General features: G+C 33.1%; 1 protein-coding gene across 1 annotated transcript in view; it reads left to right on the top strand.

The window, feature by feature from the left end:
* LOC132758703 (neuroglian-like) overlaps positions 1 to 18,669 on the top strand; it is a 46,064-nt gene extending 27,395 nt beyond the window's left edge. Inside the window, exons 7-17 of the mRNA XM_060750402.1 lie at positions 338 to 440; positions 1,225 to 1,412; positions 1,899 to 2,033; positions 4,537 to 4,713; positions 6,008 to 6,189; positions 6,935 to 7,028; positions 9,080 to 9,367; positions 10,489 to 10,670; positions 11,410 to 11,503; positions 13,568 to 13,855; positions 15,706 to 18,669. Of these exons, the coding sequence (XP_060606385.1) occupies positions 338 to 440; positions 1,225 to 1,412; positions 1,899 to 2,033; positions 4,537 to 4,713; positions 6,008 to 6,189; positions 6,935 to 7,028; positions 9,080 to 9,367; positions 10,489 to 10,670; positions 11,410 to 11,503; positions 13,568 to 13,855; positions 15,706 to 15,803 (1,829 nt within the window). The 3' untranslated portion in view covers positions 15,804 to 18,669. The remainder of the gene's footprint in view (positions 1 to 337; positions 441 to 1,224; positions 1,413 to 1,898; positions 2,034 to 4,536; positions 4,714 to 6,007; positions 6,190 to 6,934; positions 7,029 to 9,079; positions 9,368 to 10,488; positions 10,671 to 11,409; positions 11,504 to 13,567; positions 13,856 to 15,705) is intronic.
* Positions 18,670 to 20,571: the final 1,902 nt, after the last annotated feature.

Below are 20,571 nucleotides of genomic sequence, written 5' to 3' on the forward strand. Positions count from 1 at the left end.
TATAGATATTTTCTATAAATAAATTATTCGACTGTTTGAGTATACCAGCTTTAATTTGTTATATATAATGTACAATATAATTAGATAATTAGATATGAATAATTGATTGATAATCATTTTTTATATACCCACAAGGGGGTGAATATTTTATAAAAGGTTATTTACTGATGTGTAACATTTTAGTAATTTACCTGCTGAATTTGTGTAATAACTTTTTGTCCAGCTTTGAATTTGTGACAAGCAGTTTAAAGGTTAAGGGATTATTTTGTCAAAATACGGCTTATCGGTACAATAAAAGTTAAGTTTCACTTATCAAATAAAATTGATTTAATTTCAGCTACTGAACAGAAGCTGCCTGCTAAAGAGTTGTGGACATCACCTAGTGATCAGCTTTTTCTTAAAGGTGGAACTCTAAGGCTCAAATGTATTTTTGCTGGGAAGTATGTATTACATCAAATTCACAGTGATTTATATTAGTATTCTACATAAATGATTGAAATAAAATCTTGAATGACTTAAGATACTTTCTTCTCTATAACACAATGATCAAATATGATAACATCTTCTGAAGCGGTCTCTTAGCTCGACTATTGAAAGAAATAGTAGAGCTATTCTACTCACCTTAGGGCATCAATGTCTGTGTCCCTGTTGCTGTCACACTGGTTGAGTTTTGTGCGCAAGTCAGTAGTTGGGAATGGATTGAAACTTCACACACTAGTTATCTGTGATTATCTAACATCATGGGTAACGTTCCTATAACTCTGAGTTACCTGTTTATCAAGTTATGCCCATTTTCTTACTTTCTGTGTGCATTGTCATGGACACCTCTTCTTTTTTCCTGAAGTTATATGAGATGTTAGTGGCAGCCTGCCAAGGAGCGTTGCAAAACACCACCTCCTTTCCTTTTAATAGTGAAAAGATGTTGTGTGTGAAAATATGATTGTGTTTGTTTTTTGTTTTGTTTTTTTTTTTGCTTTTTGTGTACATGAATGTTTTTGACGCTTCAAACTTATGCATTAAACTTGTCTCAAACACTAGCACTAGAATTTGCATGTAAAGATTTATTTATCCCATACAATAAATTGTATAAGATAAACTTGTTCCACAGGCATTTTTATAAATTGTATTAAGATATTTTTTATCATAGTTATATAATTATAGAGACGTGGTAATGGCATTTCAGAATTACTGGAAAAGATAATGATAATTTTCAATCATTTATAGTCCCACACCGGAAGTATATTGGGAGAAACTTGAGGGAACATTTCCAGATAGAGCAAAGTTTAAGAGTTTTGGACAAGAGTTACACATCACTGACGTACGTGAGTCAGATGCTGGCCAGTATGAATGTATGGGTCTAAACAGCGCGTCAACAGAAATGGCAACTAAAGCCTTTAATGTCAGAATTGAAGGTTAGTTTCTTTTTGTCTTTATTAAATTTGTAAAGATAGATAAGTCACCACTTCTTTATTGATTTAACATCCTAGGTCTATGCAGAAGAAAATGAGGAGGTTGACTTCAAATTACTATGACTGTTATGGGATTTCATTGGATTATAAGGAGGCTACTGTAGCTTTTGATTATACACTAGATAGACAGCCTACTAATGCTTTAAATGTTATGGCTGTCCATATTTCAGTAAAGTATTTTATCCAGGGATAACGTTTAGTATATTATAACTTTGCCAGTGGCTCTTGTACAAAGGGCAATTAACAGTTAACTTTCTAGTTGAGTGAAGACAGCTTCAGTCTTCTTGTAAACATTGAACCGATTGAAGTTAATGCTATTGTGAAAAAACATTTTTGTTTTGTTGTTATTTACATTGATTGCATAATGGAAAGTTGTTAAATAGAGGTTAAGAAGAATGAAAGAGCTCATTATTAGTAATGTTATTTCAGCGGCACCTTTTTGGGTGGAAGAACCTCACGATGTTGAAGCCAGTATTAATGAGAAGGCAACCTTTATATGTAAAGCTGATGGTGACCCTAAACCTGAATATGCCTGGTACATTAATGGTGTACCACTTGAAGATAGTATGTGCATTATTAAAATTATTCAATTTTTATGCATTGATGCAAGTAATCTATTTTATTAACTCACCTGTCACAAAGTGACAAGGTGTGCTTTTTTGATCGCTTTTCGTCTGGCGTCCGACCATCCTTCTGTAAACTTTAACTTTAAAACATCTCCTCATAAACCACTATACCAATTTTATCAAAATTTAACAGGAATGTTAAATTGGTGATCGACTTTAAAAATTGTTCAAAGAATATTATTCCATGCTGAACTCATGTTGCCATGGCAACTGAAAGAAAAAACTTTAACAAATCTTCTTTTAAAAAAACAAAGAGCTAGAGTTTAGATACTAGGCATGAAATATCTTTTAGTGTCAGTGTCTACCAAGTTTGTTAAAATAAAAGCCCTGGGCCAAAATTGGTCCCGCCACAGGGGATCATTGATTTTCTATATATGTATATATTAAAAACTAATGCTTTTACACATACACTATTTCAGATACAGAAATGAACGTTTAAGGTTTAGATTTTATATCCGCTTTTATTAGCTCACCAGAGCCGAAGGCTCCGGGTGAGCTATTAGTATCAAAGGGGGATACTCCGGCGTCCGTCGTCATACGTCAACAATCGTCTTCTCCTCTGAAACCGCTGGACAGATTTACTTCAAATTTGGCCTGTAGCATCCTTGTGACAGTCACACTTGAATTTGCTCATGTCATATAAATTGGCCCCTTTTAGGGGTCAACAGAGCTAAAAATAGAAAAAACCTTTAAACATCTTCTACTACAGAACTAAGTGATGGATAATCACCAAATTTTGTCTGTAGCATTCTTGGGTAGTCTTTTATCAAGATTGATCATATTATATTTGATTGGCCCCTTTAAGGGGTCTCTAGGGCTAAAAATAGAAAAGCCTTTAGACATCTTCTCTTACAGAACTAATTGATGGACGATCACCAAACTTTGTCTCTAAAATTCTTGGGTAGTTTTTTTATCAAATTTTCTCATATTAATTTGATTGGCCCCTTTTATGGTCACTAGGGCTAAAATAGAAAAAACCTTTAAATGTCTTCTTCTACAGAACTAATTGATGGATGATCACCAAACTTTGTCTGTCGCATTCTTGGGTAGTCTGATATCAAGTGTACTCATATAAATGTGAGTGGCCCCTTTTAGGGGCCGCTAAAGCTAAAAATAGGAATAACTTTAAACGTTTATTTTTACAGAACTAATTGATGGATGATCACCAAACTTTGTCTGTAGCATTCTTGCGTAGTCTTTTATCAAGATTGATCATACTAATTTGATTGGCCCCTTTTAGGGGTCTCTAGAGCTAAAAATAGAAAAAACCTTTAAACATCTTCTTCTAAAGAACTAATTGATGAATGTTCACCAAATTTTGTCTGTAGCATTCTTGGGTAGTCTTTTATCAATTTTGATCATATTAATTTGATTGGCCCCTTTTAGGGGCCGCTAAAGCTAAAAATAGAAATAACTTTAAACATCTATAGAACTATTGATGTATGATCACCAAACTTTGTCTGCAGCATTGTTAGGTACGCTTTTATCAAGTTTGCTTATATTTAATTGATTGGCCCGTTTTAGATGCCTATAAAGCCAAAAATAGAAAAACCTTTGTTGAACATTTCCTACTGAAATAATTGATAGATGATCACCAAACTTTGTAGCATTATTAGGTAGTCTTTTATCAAGTTTGCTCATATTAATTGGATTGGTGCCGTTTAAGCTAAAGCTTTAATGCACCAGGTCATGGCATTTCTTTAAATTATTGTTTAAACATATTCTATACTCAAATTAAATATCAGAAAATATTGACAATGGATAATTTCCAACTCTGGAAACCAGTTGTTTCTGGTGAGCGACTCAGGGCCATCATGGCCCTCTTGTTTATAGTTTCCAATATTACTTGTGCCTTGTCATGGTGAGTGTCTACATACAGGTGAGCGATTTCAGGGCCATCATGGCCCTCATTTTTAATTGGAGCAGTGGCCTAGCGGTTAAGGTGCCTTTCAACCCAGGGATCATGGGTTCGAGCCCTACCTACTCTGGCCAAGAGCTCGATAATTATAAGCTGCAAAAACTTGTTTTGCAATTGACCTAAAGTTTTATATGTTTAAATTTTACAATTTTTATTCATTTTATCTTTTTTTTTAAACAATTGGTTTGCCCAATATATTAGATGTTGGACTTTGGGCTCTTATACTTTTTTGTTAAAATTTTTGTATGACTTATGTGTCCTCTATAGCATAGCATCATACAAAAAAAGCTAAGAAATGAAAAATCTCTGGCATTTAAAGATCAATGTTGTATGCTGAACTCTTGCAATGACTGAATTCTTACAGAAAAAGATTGCTATAAAACTTTCTTACCTGACGTAAGTTGTTGACTCTAAACAATTGACTCACACATAAGGTTATAACAGTTGCCCACAAGACAATAAATGGCTGTAGTGTTTAAAAGAGAGAGTATGTAATTGTGGAATATTTCTATCATGATAACAGGACAGAACAAGCTGGGTGTACGAGATCCACGTATCTACAACAACAACCGATTCTATAAGAAAGATGCTAACAATATAACCCTGACAAATCTAACTTTAGAAGATCACATGAATATTCAATGTAATGCCAGTAACAAACACGGATATATCTTTTCTGATGTCTACCTTAATGTTCTGGGTAAGTTGATATCACAATATATTACCTCAATGTACAGGGTATGTTAATATGACAAAGTTTATATTCAACCTGAATGTGCTTATAAAGTTAATATCAAAAATGAAAATGAATATCTCATGTATTAAAGGAAGGGCTCAATCTAAATTTTGTTGCCTTATTATTGTAAACAAGGCTTGGTCATATTTACTGACTTAATGGTTAAACTTATGTTTTGAAGCACACCATAAATGTTTAAAATAAAATAAAATATTCTAGAATGTTTAGGATGCTTCTAATGGTTCATCCATCTTGTTTGGCCAATCTATTGATTATAGAAAACCTTTCTTTAAAATAATTTTAACTGATTCCACAGTACTTTTATATATACATGACAATTTTAAGCAAAACAAAAACTAATGGTACTTTATTTCTTTTATGTGAAGTGTAGAGTTGTTACCACCAATTATCAATACACATTTTATCTTTGTCATGGAAACATAATTATTGTAAAATCTATTGAAAATTTATATCTTAAGGTATTACCATCCTAATGCATTACCTCCGCTTTAAAGAGTATTCAAATAGGTTAGAACTACTGTTAACTACATTGAAAATGAGGGCCGCGGGTTCAATCCCAAGAAGGGTCAACTTTTTTTTCTTTCTTTTTTTCTTTAAACATTATTTATGTATCTCTCATGTCCCATTTGGAAAGAAAAAAGTGTTTAATTTTGATTTTTTAATTTATATATGTATTTATTGGCTAAATTATGCTAAATCTAGTAATAAATATGGTAGCTGATATTTTCAAAGTGTAATAAAATCAAAACTAGACGGTAAAAGTATTTCATATTTTACAAGATCAAGCAATATACTTCTTTAAAAATTTAGGGAAACTTTGAAAACAGGCACTCATTTGGGTAAATTTTAATGATTTTTTAAATAAGGCTCCCTAAGTAGGAAACTGGTGTGTGGATTGTTAGCTAAATGATACTATTTGTTTCTTACCAAAAATTAATGGAAAAACATTTTTCATTTGAATGTTATTGCAGATTATTTAAAGATTCCTCATTTCTAAAAAAAGGTCCCACATAACAGCCTAGCTTGAGTTCAGAAAAGTGGCCATAACTTGATTTCCGTACGGCAAACTTTGTTTAAATTTTGCATACAGGCGTACTTTAAGGTATATATCTGGCCTATGATGTCAATTTTTAGTTCCTTATAGTGCCTATTAGGGTCGTAGTACCTTAATTAACATGTCTATGTTTTTGTAACATTTTATAGCTTTAGTAAGATATATATAAATGTAAATTTTCAGCTGAAAAGCCTACTATAATCAAGCCTCCTCCTGCACAGATCAAGGTTGCTGAGAGTAAATCTGTTACAATAGACTGCCTGGTGACAGGTAAACCTGACCCTACAGTCACCTGGTACAGAAATCAGAGTCTAATTACAGGTGGACGGTTTCAAATTATGCCTAACGGGACTCTACATATCCAGGTATTTATTGTTATACCAAATAAGTTAGAAGCTTTACTATAACAATTATGTATAGTATTTTCTAAATGTTTCTTATATCAGTTTTTGTGTCCACAATAATCATACAAATTTTATTTATCTAATTAGCTGAAAGATACTTTTTTGGACCTGTCCAGATTCAATTTTGGAAATGTCTATTAACAATTTTGGGGATATCAAGATGAACATTTGAAGTCGATCAGTCAACAGTATAGAGCCATACTGCAAGGTTGTGCAGGTAGGCCTTGCTGTATACTGCTGGCAAAGGCTTAATCATTTATGGGTTGAGCAGAGGAAGGGTTAGATATTTCTAAGTGAAATCACATGCTGTTTCAAATTTAAATTTACTGTACCTGATCCTTAATCATTGTCTTTTACTTAAAGATTGTGTCATGACTATCTATGTTCAAATAGTTATGCTGACCATATATATGGTCCGTTATAAGGAAGTTGATTTGATTTATGTTCCTTCAGTAGAGATTAACATACAGTGTGGGTTCGAATGCCGACATGTACATTGGATTCTTTCATGTGAGGAAGCTATCCAGCTTAGCTTATGGAACGTCAGTGGCTCCGTTCAGGTCATCCTCCACCAGTAAAGCTGGAACATTGCCACATGACCTTTACTGCGTCAGTGTGATGTAAATCCCAATCAAACAAACAAACATATAGTGTGTCAATGACTGAAAAATGTTCTGTTGAAAATAGATCTTTGTATGTTTTACAGAAAGTGGTAATGGCTGATGCAGGTGACTATAGATGTAGAGCAAAGAATATCTACGGTGAGGTGACATCATCAACATGTAAAACTCAAATTAGACGTAAGTTTACAATAATAACTTAATACCCCTAATATCTATACCTACAGCAATATATGAAGTTTATGGAATGCAGAGAAAATAATAAAATTTAGAAATAAAATTATTATATGCTCGAAAGAATTTTGGGCATATTATGTTATACTCCCTGCCATCCGTCCGTTCGTCTGTTTATCCATCCGTCCGTCCGTCCGTCCGCACTCACAGGAGAGTAATTATGTGGCTAGAGGGACAATAGGTAACTGTTCTTTCTCTTTGATGTCATTCATTCCGTAATGCTTTTATGTGGCTAAAAAGAACAATAGAGAGAACAATAGAGTAGCCAAATAATTACTGTCCTGTGAGAACGTCCGTCTGTCCGTCCGTCTGTTAGCAATTTGGTTTACGGAGCATAACTTAAGTTCCGTTTGGCCCACAATATTCAAACACCATAGGATGATTGTCCATATTAGGTAGAAGACCCCTATTAATTTTGGGGTCACAAGGTCAAAGGTCAAGGTCACTATCACCTGAAAACTGAAAACAGTTTCCGGGGCATTACTTAAGTTCCGTTTGACCCACAGTGTTCAAACTTCATAGGATGATTGTCAATATTAGGTAGAAGACCCCTATTGATTCTTGGTCACAGGGTCAAAGGTCAAGTTGACTATCACCTTATAACTGAAAACAGTTCTCGGAGCATAACTTAAGTTCCATTTTGCCCACAGTTTTTAAACTTCATAAGATGATTGTCCATTTTAGGTAGAAGACCCCTATTGATTTTGGGGTCACAAGGTCAAAGGTCATGGTCACTATCACCTTAAAACTGAAAATAGTTTTCGGAGCATAACTAAAGTCCCGTTTGGCCCACAGTGTTTAAACTTCATTAGATGATTGCCCATGTTAGGTAGAAGACTCCTATTGATTTTGGGGTCACAAGGTCGAAGGTCAAGGTCATTATTACTTTAAAACTGAAAACAGTTTCCGGAGCATAACTTAAGTTCTATGTGGCCCATAATATTCAAACTGCATAGAATGATTGTCCATATTGGGTAGAAGACCCCCATTGATTTTGCGGTCACAAGGTCAAAGGTCAAGGTCACTATTACCTAAAAACTGAAAACAAGTTCCGGTCCATAACTTAAGGTATATTTGTCCCACAATATTCAAACTTCATAGGAGTATTGTCCATATTGGGTAGAAGACCACTATTGATTTTGGGGTCACAAGGTCAAAGGTCAAGGTCACTATTACTTTTAAACTGAAAACAGTTTCTGGAGCATAACTTAAGTTCCATTTGGCCTACAATATTCAAACTTCATAGAATGATTGTCCATATTGGTTGGAAGATCCCTATTGATTTTGGAGTCACAAGGTCAAAGGTCAAGGTCACTATTACTTGAAAACTGAAAACAGTTTCCAAAAAATAACTTAATGTTCAAACAGCATATGATGATTATCCATATTAGGTAGAAGACCCCTATTGATTTTGGGGTCATAAGTTCAAAGTTCAAGGTCGCTATTACCTCAAAAATGAAAACAGTTTCCAGAGCATAACTTTAGTTCCATTCGGCCCACAATATTCAAACTTTAAAGGAGGATGGCTATTTGGAGGAGGTTATACTTTATTTAATTTATGTAATGTCTTACAAGTGCTTCATCCTTACTAAAAAACAAGACTTTTGGTCATATAATGCTCCGCCTAGCGGTGCTCTTGTTATTTTATGAAATTGATTAGTTCTAGTAACCAGTTGTTTCATTGTACTTAGAATAATAAGCAGGATTTATGCAAAAGATAGCTGACATAAGATATTTATCTTTTTTGCCAAAAAGAAAAGGGAATAGAGTTATAGTTAAGATATTGTTTTATTATTTGACAAAAAAGTTTAATATTTGATGGTTGAATGTTTTGTTTAGTCATGGGATGCTCCTGAAAGTTTATTGTCAATTCCTTTCTTGTTTATTTTAAGGTTTTCAGTTTTATTACCCTTGTTCTGGTATATGCAAGCACGTCTAGCATTATTTTGTTTTATTCTAGTATATACATATTTCATTTGTAGAATTGTTTATTTAAGGAAAGACGAGAATTGAGCAGTATCCGCTAGATCTTGAAGTTATAGCAGGATACGACGCTAAGTTTACGTGTTCAGGATCTACAGATTTTGACGAGGCTGCACACATGGAGGTGTACTGGGAGAAGGACGATAAACGTGTGTCAGCTAACGAACAAAGAATGACACAAAACTTTCAGGATAATTCATTGACAATTTCTGGAACAATTGTGCGAGATTCTGGAGTATATACATGTATTATAACAAATGGCTTGGATGAAGATAGGGCATATGCAATATTGACTGTTAAAGGTTAGTGCTTGATGTAATTCTGGTTGATCTCTTTATTCTGTTAACTTCTGCAATAATTTTAGTAGTTACTCCATGACCTACAATGTTTGATGTAGACTTCCAAGATAAATCTCTGGTTGTTTGATTGGTGAATATTGGAAGGCAGGCGGCTGGACAATTATGACGTGCACACCTCCTTCATTTTTCAAGAGATCTTAATCACTTTTTAACTGAATAACCAGTAACAAGTGTCCTGATATGAAACCGTTTGTTGAGATTTATTTTAATTTTTCTTTTATATATTAATTGTCATAATTAATTCATTTTGAACCTGGTATCGGTTTTACGTGCGTAATTGAATGTTGATATCAGTTGAGCTGTTATACCTCCGCTTTAAAGAGTATTCAAATAGGTTAGAACTACTGTTAACTACATTGAAAATGAGGGCCGCGGGTTCAATCCCAAGAAGGGTCAACTTTTTTTTCTTTCTTTTTTTCTTTAAACATTATTTATGTATCTCTCATGTCCCATTTGGAAAGAAAAAAGTGTTTAATTTTGATTTTTTAGTTTATATATGTATTTATTGGCTAAATTATGCTAAATCTAGTAATAAATATGGTAGCTGATATTTTCAAAGTGTAATAAAATCAAAACTAGACGGTAAAAGTATTTCATATTTTACAAGATCAAGCAATATACTTCTTTAAAAATTTAGGGAAACTTTGAAAACAGGCACTCATTTGGGTAAATTTTAATGATTTTTTAAATAAGGCTCCCTAAGTAGGAAACTGGTGTGTGAATTGTTAGCTAAATGATACTATTTGTTTCTTACCAAAAATTAATGGAAAAACATTTTTCATTTGAATGTTATTGCAGATTATTTAAAGATTCATCATTTCTAAAAAAAGGTCCCACATAACAGCTTAGCTTGAGTTCAGAAAAGTGGCCATAACTTGATTTCCGTACGGCAAACTTTGTTTAAATTTTGCATACAGGCGTACTTTAAGGTATATATCTGGCCTATGATGTCAATTTTTAGTTCCTTATAGTGCCTATTAGGGTCGTAGTACCTTAATTAACATCTCTATGTTTTTGTAACATTTTATAGCTTTAGTAACATGTATATAAATGTAAATTTTCAGCTGAAAAGCCTACTATAATCAAGCCTCCGCCTGCACAGATCAAGGTTGCTGAGAGTAAATCTGTTACACTAGACTGCCTGGTGACAGGTAAACCTGACCCTACAGTCACCTGGTACAGAGATCAGAGTCTTATTACAGGTGGACGGTTTCAAATTATGCCTAACGGGAATCTACATATTCAGGTATTTATTGTTATACCAAATAAGTTAGTAGCTTTACTTTAACAATTATATATTATAGTATTTTCTAAATGTTTCTTATGCCAGTTATTGTGTCTACAATGATCATACAAATTTTATTTATCTAATTAGCTGAAAGATACTTTTTTGGACCTGTCCAGATTCAATTTTGGAAATGTCTATTAACAATTTTGGGGATATCAAGATGAATATTTGTTGTTGATCAGTCACCAGTCATACTGCAAGGTTGTGCAGGTAGGCCTTGCTGTATACAGCTGGCAAAGGCTTAATCATTTATCGGTTGAGCAGAGGAAGGGTTAGATATTTCTAAGTGAAATCACATGCTGTTTCAAATTTAAATTTACTGTACCTGATCCTTAATCATTGTCTTGTATTTAAAGATTGCAGCATGACTGTCTATGTTCAAATAGTTATGCTGACAATATATGGTCCGTTATAAGGAAGTTGATTTGATTTATGTTCCTTCAGTAGAGATTAACATACAGTGTGGGTTCAAATGCCGACATGTACTTTGGATTCTTTCATGTGAGGAAGCTATCCAGCTTAACTTATAGAACGTCAGTGGCTCCGTTCAGGTCATCCTCCACCAGTAAAGCTGGAACATTGCCACATGACCTTTACTGCGTCAGTGTGATGTAAATCCCAATCAAACAAACAAACATACAGTGTGTCAATGACTGAAATCTGTTCTGTTGAAAATAGATTTTTGTATGTTTTACAGAAAGTGGTAATGGCTGATGCAGGTGACTATAGATGTAGAGCAAAGAATATCTACGGTGAGGTGACATCATCAACATGTAAAACTCAAATTAGACGTAAGTTTACAATAATAACTTAATACCCCTAATATCTATACCTACAGCAATATATGAAGTTTATGGAATGCAGAGAAAATAATAAAATTTAGAAAAAAAAATTATTATATGCTCGAAAGAATTTCGGGCATATTATGTTATACTCCCTGCCATCCGTCCGTCCGTCTGTCTATCCATCCGTCCTTCCGTCCGCACTCACAGGAGAGTAATTATGTGGCTAGAGGGACAATAGGTAATTGTTCTTTCTGTTTGATGTCATTCATTCCGTAATGCTTTTATGTGGCTATTTTCTTTTGTGTGGCTAAAAAGAACAATAGAGAGAACAACAGAGTAGCCACATAATTACTGTCCTGTGAGAACGTCCGTCTGTCCGTCCGTCTGTTAGCAATTTGGTTTACGGAGCATAACTTAAGTTCCGTTTGGCCCACAATATTCAAACACCATAGGATGGTTGTCCATATTAGGTAGAAGACCCCTATTAATTTTGGGTTCACAAGGTCAAAGGTCAAGGTCACTATCACCTTAAAACTGAAAACAGTTTCCGGGGCATTACTTAAGTTCCGTTTGACCCACAGTGTTCAAACTTCATAGGATGATTGTCAATATTAGGTAGAAGACCCCTATTGATTTTTGGTCACAGGGTCAAAGGTCAAGTTGATTATCACCTTAAAACTGAAACAGTTCTCGGAGCATAACTTAAGTTCCATTTTGCCTACAGTTTTTAAACTTCATAAGATGATTGTCCATTTAAGGTAGAAGACCCCTATTGATTTTGGGGTCACAAGGTCAAAGGTCATGGTCACTATCACCTTAAAACTGAAAACAGTTTCCGGAGCATAACTAAAGTCCCGTTTTGCCCACAGTGTTTAAACTTCATTAGATGATTGCCCATGTTAGGTAGAAGACTTCTATTGATTTTGGGGTCTCAAGATCAAAGGTTAAGGTCATTATTACTTTAAAACTGAAAACAGTTTCCGGAGCATAACTTAAGTTCTATGTGGCTCATAATATTCAAACTTCATAGAATGATTGTCCATATTGGGTAGAAGACCCCATTGATTTTGCGGTCACAAGGTCAAAGGTCAAGGTCACTATTACCTAAAAACTAAAACAATTTCCGGTGCATAACTTAAGGTATATTTGTCCCACAATATTCAAACTTCATAGGATTATTGTCCATATTGGGTAGAAGACCACTATTGATTTTGGGGTCACAAGGTCAAAGGTCAAGGTCACTATTACTTTAAAACTGAAAACAATTTCTGGGGCATAATTTAAGTTCCATTTGGCCTACATTATTCAAACTTCATAGGATGATTGTCCATATTGGTTGGAAGATCCCTATTGATTTTGGAGTCACAAGGTCAAAGGTCAAGGTCACTATTACTTGAAAACTGAAAACAGTTTCCAGAACATAACTTAATGTTCAAACAGCATATGATGATTATCCATATTCGGTAGAAGACCCCTATTGATTTTGGGGTCATAAGTTCAAAGTTCAAGGTCGCTATTACCTCAAAAATGAAAACAGTTTCCAGAGCATAACTTAAGTTCTATTCGGCCCACAATATTCAAACTTTATAGGAGGATTGCTATTTGGAGGAGGTCATACTTTATTTAATTTATGTAATGTCTTACAAGTGCTTCATCCTTACTAAAAAACAAGACTTTTGGTAATATAATGCTCCGCCTAGCGGTGCTCTTGTTATTTTATGAAATTGATTAGTTCTAGTAACCAGTTGTTTCATTGTACTTAGATTAATAAGCAGGATTTATGCAAAAGATAGCTGACATAAGATATTTATCTTTTTTTGCCAAAAAGAAAAGGGAATAGAGTTATAGTTAAGATATTGTTTTATTATTTGACAAAAAAGTTTAATATTTGATGGTTGAATGTTTTGTTTAGTCATGGGATGCTCCTGAAAGTTTATTGTCAATTCCTTTCTTGTTTATTTTAAGGTTTTCAGTTTTATTACCCTTGTTCTGGTATATGCAAGCACGTCTAGCATTATTTTGTTTTATTCTAGTATATACATATTTCATTTGTAGAATTGTTTATTTAAGGAAAGACGAGAATTGAGCAGTATCCGCTAGATCTTGAAGTTATAGCAGGATACGACGCTAAGTTTACGTGTTCAGGATCTACAGATTTTGACGAGGCTGCACACATGGAGGTGTACTGGGAGAAGGACGATAAACGTGTGTCAGCTAACGAACAAAGAATGACACAAAACTTTCAGGATAATTCATTGACAATTTCTGGAACAATTGTGCGAGATTCTGGAGTATATACATGTATTATAACAAATGGCTTGGATGAAGATAGGGCATATGCAATATTGACTGTTAAAGGTTAGTGCTTGATGTAATTCTGGTTGATCTCTTTATTCTGTTAACTTCTGCAATAATTTTAGTAGTTACTCCATGACTTACAATGTTTGATGTAGACTTCCAAGATAAATCTCTGGTTGTTTGATTGGTGAATATTGGAAGGCAGGCGGCTGGACAATTATGACGTGCACACCTCCTTCATTTTTCAAGAGATCTTAATCACTTTTTAACTGAATAACCAGTATCAAGTGTCCTGATATGAAACCGTTTGTTGAGATTTATTTTAATTTTTCTTTTATATATTAATTGACATAATTAATTTATTTTGAACCTGGTATCGGTTTTACGTGCGTAATTGAATTTTGATATCAGTTGAGCTGTTATTGATATTTTTAAACCATTTGACTTACTTTCTTGATATCAACTGACCTAGTTTTAATATTAATGATATCGTTTGACCTACTCCCAAATTTTTTGATGTACATACTTAAAATTTGGTCAAGGGGTGTAATTTCTGATCCTGAATTGAATTTTTGGTATTAATTGGCCTATTTTGATATAATTGATATCATTTGACCTGCTTTCTTGTGTTGTGACATACAGATTTTAAATTTGGATTTGTCAGGATGCTTGTCGAGGTAATTGCATAGATGAGTTACTTTAGTGGCTTTTGTTTCAATATCCTTGAAATTAATCAGAAATGTTGTTTTGAGATAAAGTTCGAATATTGGTCACCTGGGGTCAAAAACTAGGTCACAACCAAAATACAGAAAAACCTTGTTGACATATTAAAGGCTACTGCTGTGATCTGAATATTGTGATCCGGTAAATTGGTCATGAAGGTTGTTTTGATAAAACTGGGGTCAAAACCTATATCATACAGCCCAGATATGGAAAACCCTTGCTAACTTTCCAGAGGCTACTATTTTGAACCAAATTTCCTAGAAATCGGTCAGTAAAGTTGTTACGATGATTTCTATGTCAAGTGCGAATATGGGTTACCTGGGGTAAAAAACTAGGCCACATAGCGTTATTGGAAACCTTGTAAGCACTATAGGGGCTACTGTTCCAGTCCAAATATACTGAAAATTGATCAGAAAGGTTTTTATGATGAAATCCAGGTTAAATTTGAATATGGGTCAAATGTGTTCAGAAACTAGGTCACACAGCCCTGATATGGTAAAACCTTGTTTACACTTTAGAGGCTACTGTTGTGATCCAGATATCCAGAATATTGGTCGTCGTAGAAAGGTTAGTTTGTTGATTTCTTTGTAAAGTTCCAAGATGGGTCATCTGTGGTCAAAAACTAGGTCACACAGCCCATTTAATAGGGTGAGCGATATAAGGGCAATTATGGCCCTCTTGTGGAATAATTAATATACTATGGCCATTAGACACACCTGCACATTTTCTTTCATTTGAAATGCTTGAATATGACCTTGACCCCCAATTCACTAGACACTCCTACATTATGGCAAATGTCAGTAGTATAGAAATAAAAAAAAATCTACTTTTGTTCCTGCTATTTAGTGTTGTATTAATGCGGTGGCATAGCATTTTTTCACAATTGCAATAGTATAAATACAATTTTAATTGAAAGATCCCAATATAAAGCACTGGATATTCTGATGAGTCTCTTGGTCAACTGTGTTTCTGGATGGCCATGAGACTTAAGTTTGTGCATACTTCAACATTGGTGTTGATTTGATATATTTATTCATGGACATGTTTAGTTGAAAGGATTTGCATGTAATTATTCTTTTGTACTAGTATTTTGGTTGCGATTCACTTTCGACATGAAATTCATCTACTTTACTGTCGATTTGTACACCTTCCACTGAACTGAATGTCTTGCATCTGTGTAATTTCAGGTACTACTGACACATCTAATACAGAAGCTTTTACAGCTAACCTCTCCTTAACCAGAGCTGCATTACTGGTACTGGTACTGCAGTTCATACTGCAGTGATATTGTACTTTAGAACATTATAGTCAGCGATCAACAAGGTTTCATAAATAATTGTTTTATTGGTAATAATATACCTCAAATATCGGACGTTATTGACTATTGTGGAAAATATACATGTATAACATTCATGGAAACATTCTGTTTTTAGATTTTAAAAGGCTTGAGATACGAATAACGACATAAACGTTCATAAACCATAAACAAAATCCCAATAAAAACCAACAATTAAACTTTTAAGCTTTAACGACACAACTAGCCTACGATACCACAATGCTCTTTAAAAGCACAGAAGATGTACAAAATAAATTATAAACTATTGAAACTTTCGGAAAACATTCTGGTCTAGAATTAGATATGCACAAGACAAAGGCGTTCAATTAGGATGGGAATTTAAACTTAACTGACATAAAATGGATGGAAAAATAAAAGTTTGAGGCATCTACTTTGGCACAAATAGAAAACATTGAGAACAATTAAATTGGAAATTGAAAATTCAAAAAGGTAAAAGCTTAATTAATTCAGGGACGAAAAGAAACTGACTGTTTATGGACAACTCGGAGTCACAAAATCAATATTGATTCCAAAATTTACCTATTTAATGCAATCATTGTACTTTCCAGAAGAAATACAGAAAAAAAACTCAATTATTTTTAAATACGTACTTTTGGGACAATAAAACAAAAAGGAAATTGAAAAAGATATATTATTGATACACACTTTTGAAAGAGGTGGCTTTAACATGATTGACATTGTAGGATTTGTCACTTAGCTCCACATAAATGGGTGAAGTCTCTACTATCAAATGAAAGTGGAAAGTCACGGGAGAGGAACTTGTCAGGAGTTCGTGTGAGAACTATCACAGAGTTCCAGGAAAACGTTATGGATTCCGTCGCAAAACGTTTGTATAAACCACAGAAACACTTTTCAAAAATTGCAATATTCATCTTTAAAAATATATTGAGGTGCTACTATAATCTTTAGTAATAAAGCCTAACATGCATAGTGTATAATGTGTCAGAAAAAAACATAATTGTCTATTTGTCATTGACTCTTGTTTAAAATCTAGTATATTTAGAAAAATTCCAACTTATTTGTTCATTCGTACATATTGATCTGTTCATTTGTGATCTTCTTCCTTGCCAAACATCATTATCTAATTAAAATAGAAAGTTGTAAACATAAAGCCTTGGGTAACAAATTTATGCCCCATTCTTCAAATGTCCTCGAGTTCTTGTGATAACTCAGACGATGTCCTAGAGTTCTTATGATAATTTTTATAACACGTTTTAGCCTTTTTATTAAATAAGGGTGTAAATCATGAAATGTATTACGCTCATTCTTAGCACAACAATATTGATATATAATGTTGGTTTTGAATGTATATAGTTCAAGAGATATTTTAATGACATTCGTTCGTTTGTATATCGCTGTTCGTCAATTATAGTTTTATGGCTTACGTTTCCCTTCACATTTTACGCTGATTTTGCTGCAATGACTTGTTTCTTGTGAAGATAGGAATATATAGTTATCTTTTGCATAAATAGACGGGCATATCTTTATTGGCTCCAATTAACTAACGATCTCTCGAAAAAATTTGCACACGCCCGGGTTCGAGTGAATGAAGTTCGACTATATATTTTTGATATTAATTGCAGCAATACTGATAACTTAAGCCTTTGTTTACATAACGAAGATTAATAACAATGTGAAAAATAGGTAAGGCAGACAGAAGCCTAATACATAAAAGACAATCTAAAACGTCATTTTTCATGTGCCTGGTAAGCTCAGTAGGCAGAGTGTCCGTGTCAGTGTTGTATTAATTCATTTACATGTTTGAATCATGTTATTTACAATTATATCTGAGTGATTTTAAATATATTTTTCTTATTGGAAATGTAAAATAAATATAATGAAATAAAGTGTGCTTATATTGACTTATATATATTAAAATTATAAATATTATTAATATTTCGTAATCGCAGTGTTTTCAAACTAACTTGATTTTTAAAATGAAAGAAGGAAGGAAAGAAAGAAATTTAGAAAAACAAAACTATATTCAAACAAAGATAAAGTAAATAAAAAAGTGGAAATAACAATAACGACTTCAACATAATAACATTGCAGAGCGTAGGGTTCGAACCTTTGAGTTCAAATCATTAAAAGTAACAATGACGTTGATTTACCACCTGCGCCAATGGTACTTCTTAGAATTATTATAGTTGTTGATACTTCCAATCTCAGATAATATGCAGACTTACCCTTTTAATGGACCTTCCCATGTACCGTTAAAACCAAATTATCACTCTTGGACATAAATAGCAGAATTTCCTCCAATAAGCATTACTAGGGGGATGCCCATCAAACAGTGATAGAAAAATGTTCGTTTTACTGTAAAAATGACAACGTAAATTTTTCCGGTATTACTTTCGTACATCTTGTTAAGTATTTAAAAGCAAATCCTGCTCACTCAGTTTAAGTTAGACTGACCATATGACATCCAATCTTAAGTTTAACTTAACTGTTTGATAAGTAAAGATGTATGTAATAATTTTCCGCACTCAGGAGAGCACTTTAAGACATGTGAAGTTAAAGTGGATTTAATGAAGAAAGAAACATAGTCGATCACCGGCATGAATCTTAAGACGACTCAAATATTTTATTAAAAACTTAATTTGTATTGTGATATCATTGTCAGGCAATTTTCTACGTCTCTATTGCAAAAATTTACACATTTTAGAAATTTAAATATCCGTTGAATACATGAAGATGACCCCCACCTTATTTAAGTTAGATATAGGTAGTGCATACTACTTCATATTTTGCGGCAAACCATGCACTGCAGACCTTTGGCATAGTTACTTAATCTTCTCTATATTGTCAGGAATAATGTATACATGAAGGAGCCATGCTTGAGAATTGAATCCAAAGCGTATTTTATCCAATACCTCAATGTTCTACGAAATCTGCGTTAGCAAAAAATGTTATAAAAAGAAAAAAAGAAGGAAAAACAAAATAAGAAAAGGAGGTAAGAAAAAATAACACTTGGAATGAAATACACTCAAAACCAACATTATACCAAAGTTTTCCGATGAAATCCGTAACGTTTACCGGGACTCAGTGACAGTTATCACACGAACTCCCGACTCCATCCTTCATGTAACAGTTCCTCTCCCGTGTAAGTCATGTAAAGCTATTACTTAAACTAATTCGGCAAGAATTTTCTTGTTTTTTATATGAACTTAAAATCTGTCGCAAGTATACCAAACTACTTTTATACTATACGTGATTTATATAAAAAAAAACTTATAAGAAATGGATTCTTTTTTAAATAATTAAAACAGTGGTCTGAAATTGAGGGCTTCCAGTGGGGAAAACAGATTTTGATATTCCAATTAGTATTGAGGAAATTTCATTAAAAATGGTTTTTAAGCATAAAATAACAAAGAAAATGTGTTTGTTTGTTGTGCAAGATGTTATTTTATTATAGTTTATATAGTTTTAAAGTGTCGTTTTAATTTTAATAACATTTCCCGCTACTTGGATGATATACAGTTGTTTGACCGGTTCTGTCGCATTGACCAGTTCCGAACAATCAAGCGAGCTATTCACGTTAACGACAATAAATATAGAAAATAAAATATTCACTTGTTTTGTTGTTAATTGACACTAAAAAATAAATAATTAGTCATTATTCATTTTCGGCTTCTAATATTTTTTGTCCGATTATTGACTCTACATGAGGCAAAAATGCTGAATTCATATCGGCAGTATTATTGTTTATTGGTATATCGGTACATGTTAAATGTGAACTGAAAGAAAGAGACACATTTTATATATCGATGGAAAAGTTGTTATTTGCCCTAAAATTTAATCAAAAAATATTTGATAAAAATAATAAACATAAAGATATTAACACCTGTTTAAACCAGGTTTTGACCAGTTCCGAAGCACGTATTTTTTTATGACGGGATTACTATCAGAATGTACCCAAATGAAAAAGTGTCCGTGTTTCTCATCAGAAATAAAATGTTCTTTGATATCTAAATGTACGAACTAGTATATGTAAAAAACATATTTGAGGTAAACATATTTTAAAGTTTAATTATAATAATTCATATAAAATCCGGTTACTGTAGGCCACTATAATATATAGAGGAAAAGTCGCTAAAATACGCTATAATGTTATTATTTTATAGCAAGTACATGTACGTGTAGTGTAATGAGTATACATTTAATTTCTGAAAACTGAGTGATAAAATAAAATCCAGAGTATAGATAAAAAAATGACAATATATATCTATGTCTATGCCAGTGCTGACAGATATTATTTAAACTAAAGATGTTTGTCAATATATCAATTTTATGGATAAAACTAAAACAGATTAGAATCTATCTATTAAAAGTATTTATCAGTTATTGAACAAAAATGAATATTATTCAAGTATTAATGCAAAACAAGAACTTACTTTTATCTTGGACATTTATGATACACGATTCCTGTTTTTAAGAATAATGATAAAAGTCTAATGCAAATGCAATTAAAATTCTGCTTCATCTCACGCAAAGTAGTGTGGTGCATTAAAGTTTACAATACCCCGAATGAAAACTAAAATAATGAATATGACTGACATTTTGCAGGGTACTGACTAGTTTAATAATACCTCACAAAATAGTCAGTCAATTTCTTCGTATTTAATATTACAAATATGTGCACTGGAACTGGTAAACTTGCTTCGGAACTGGTGAAACTAATCAGATTCAATCAAGC

The sequence above is a fragment of the Ruditapes philippinarum genome, unplaced genomic scaffold (assembly GCF_026571515.1).
Source record: "Ruditapes philippinarum isolate M1 unplaced genomic scaffold, ASM2657151v2 ctg1650_1_1_1_1, whole genome shotgun sequence".
Lineage (NCBI taxonomy): Eukaryota > Metazoa > Mollusca > Bivalvia > Venerida > Veneridae > Ruditapes > Ruditapes philippinarum.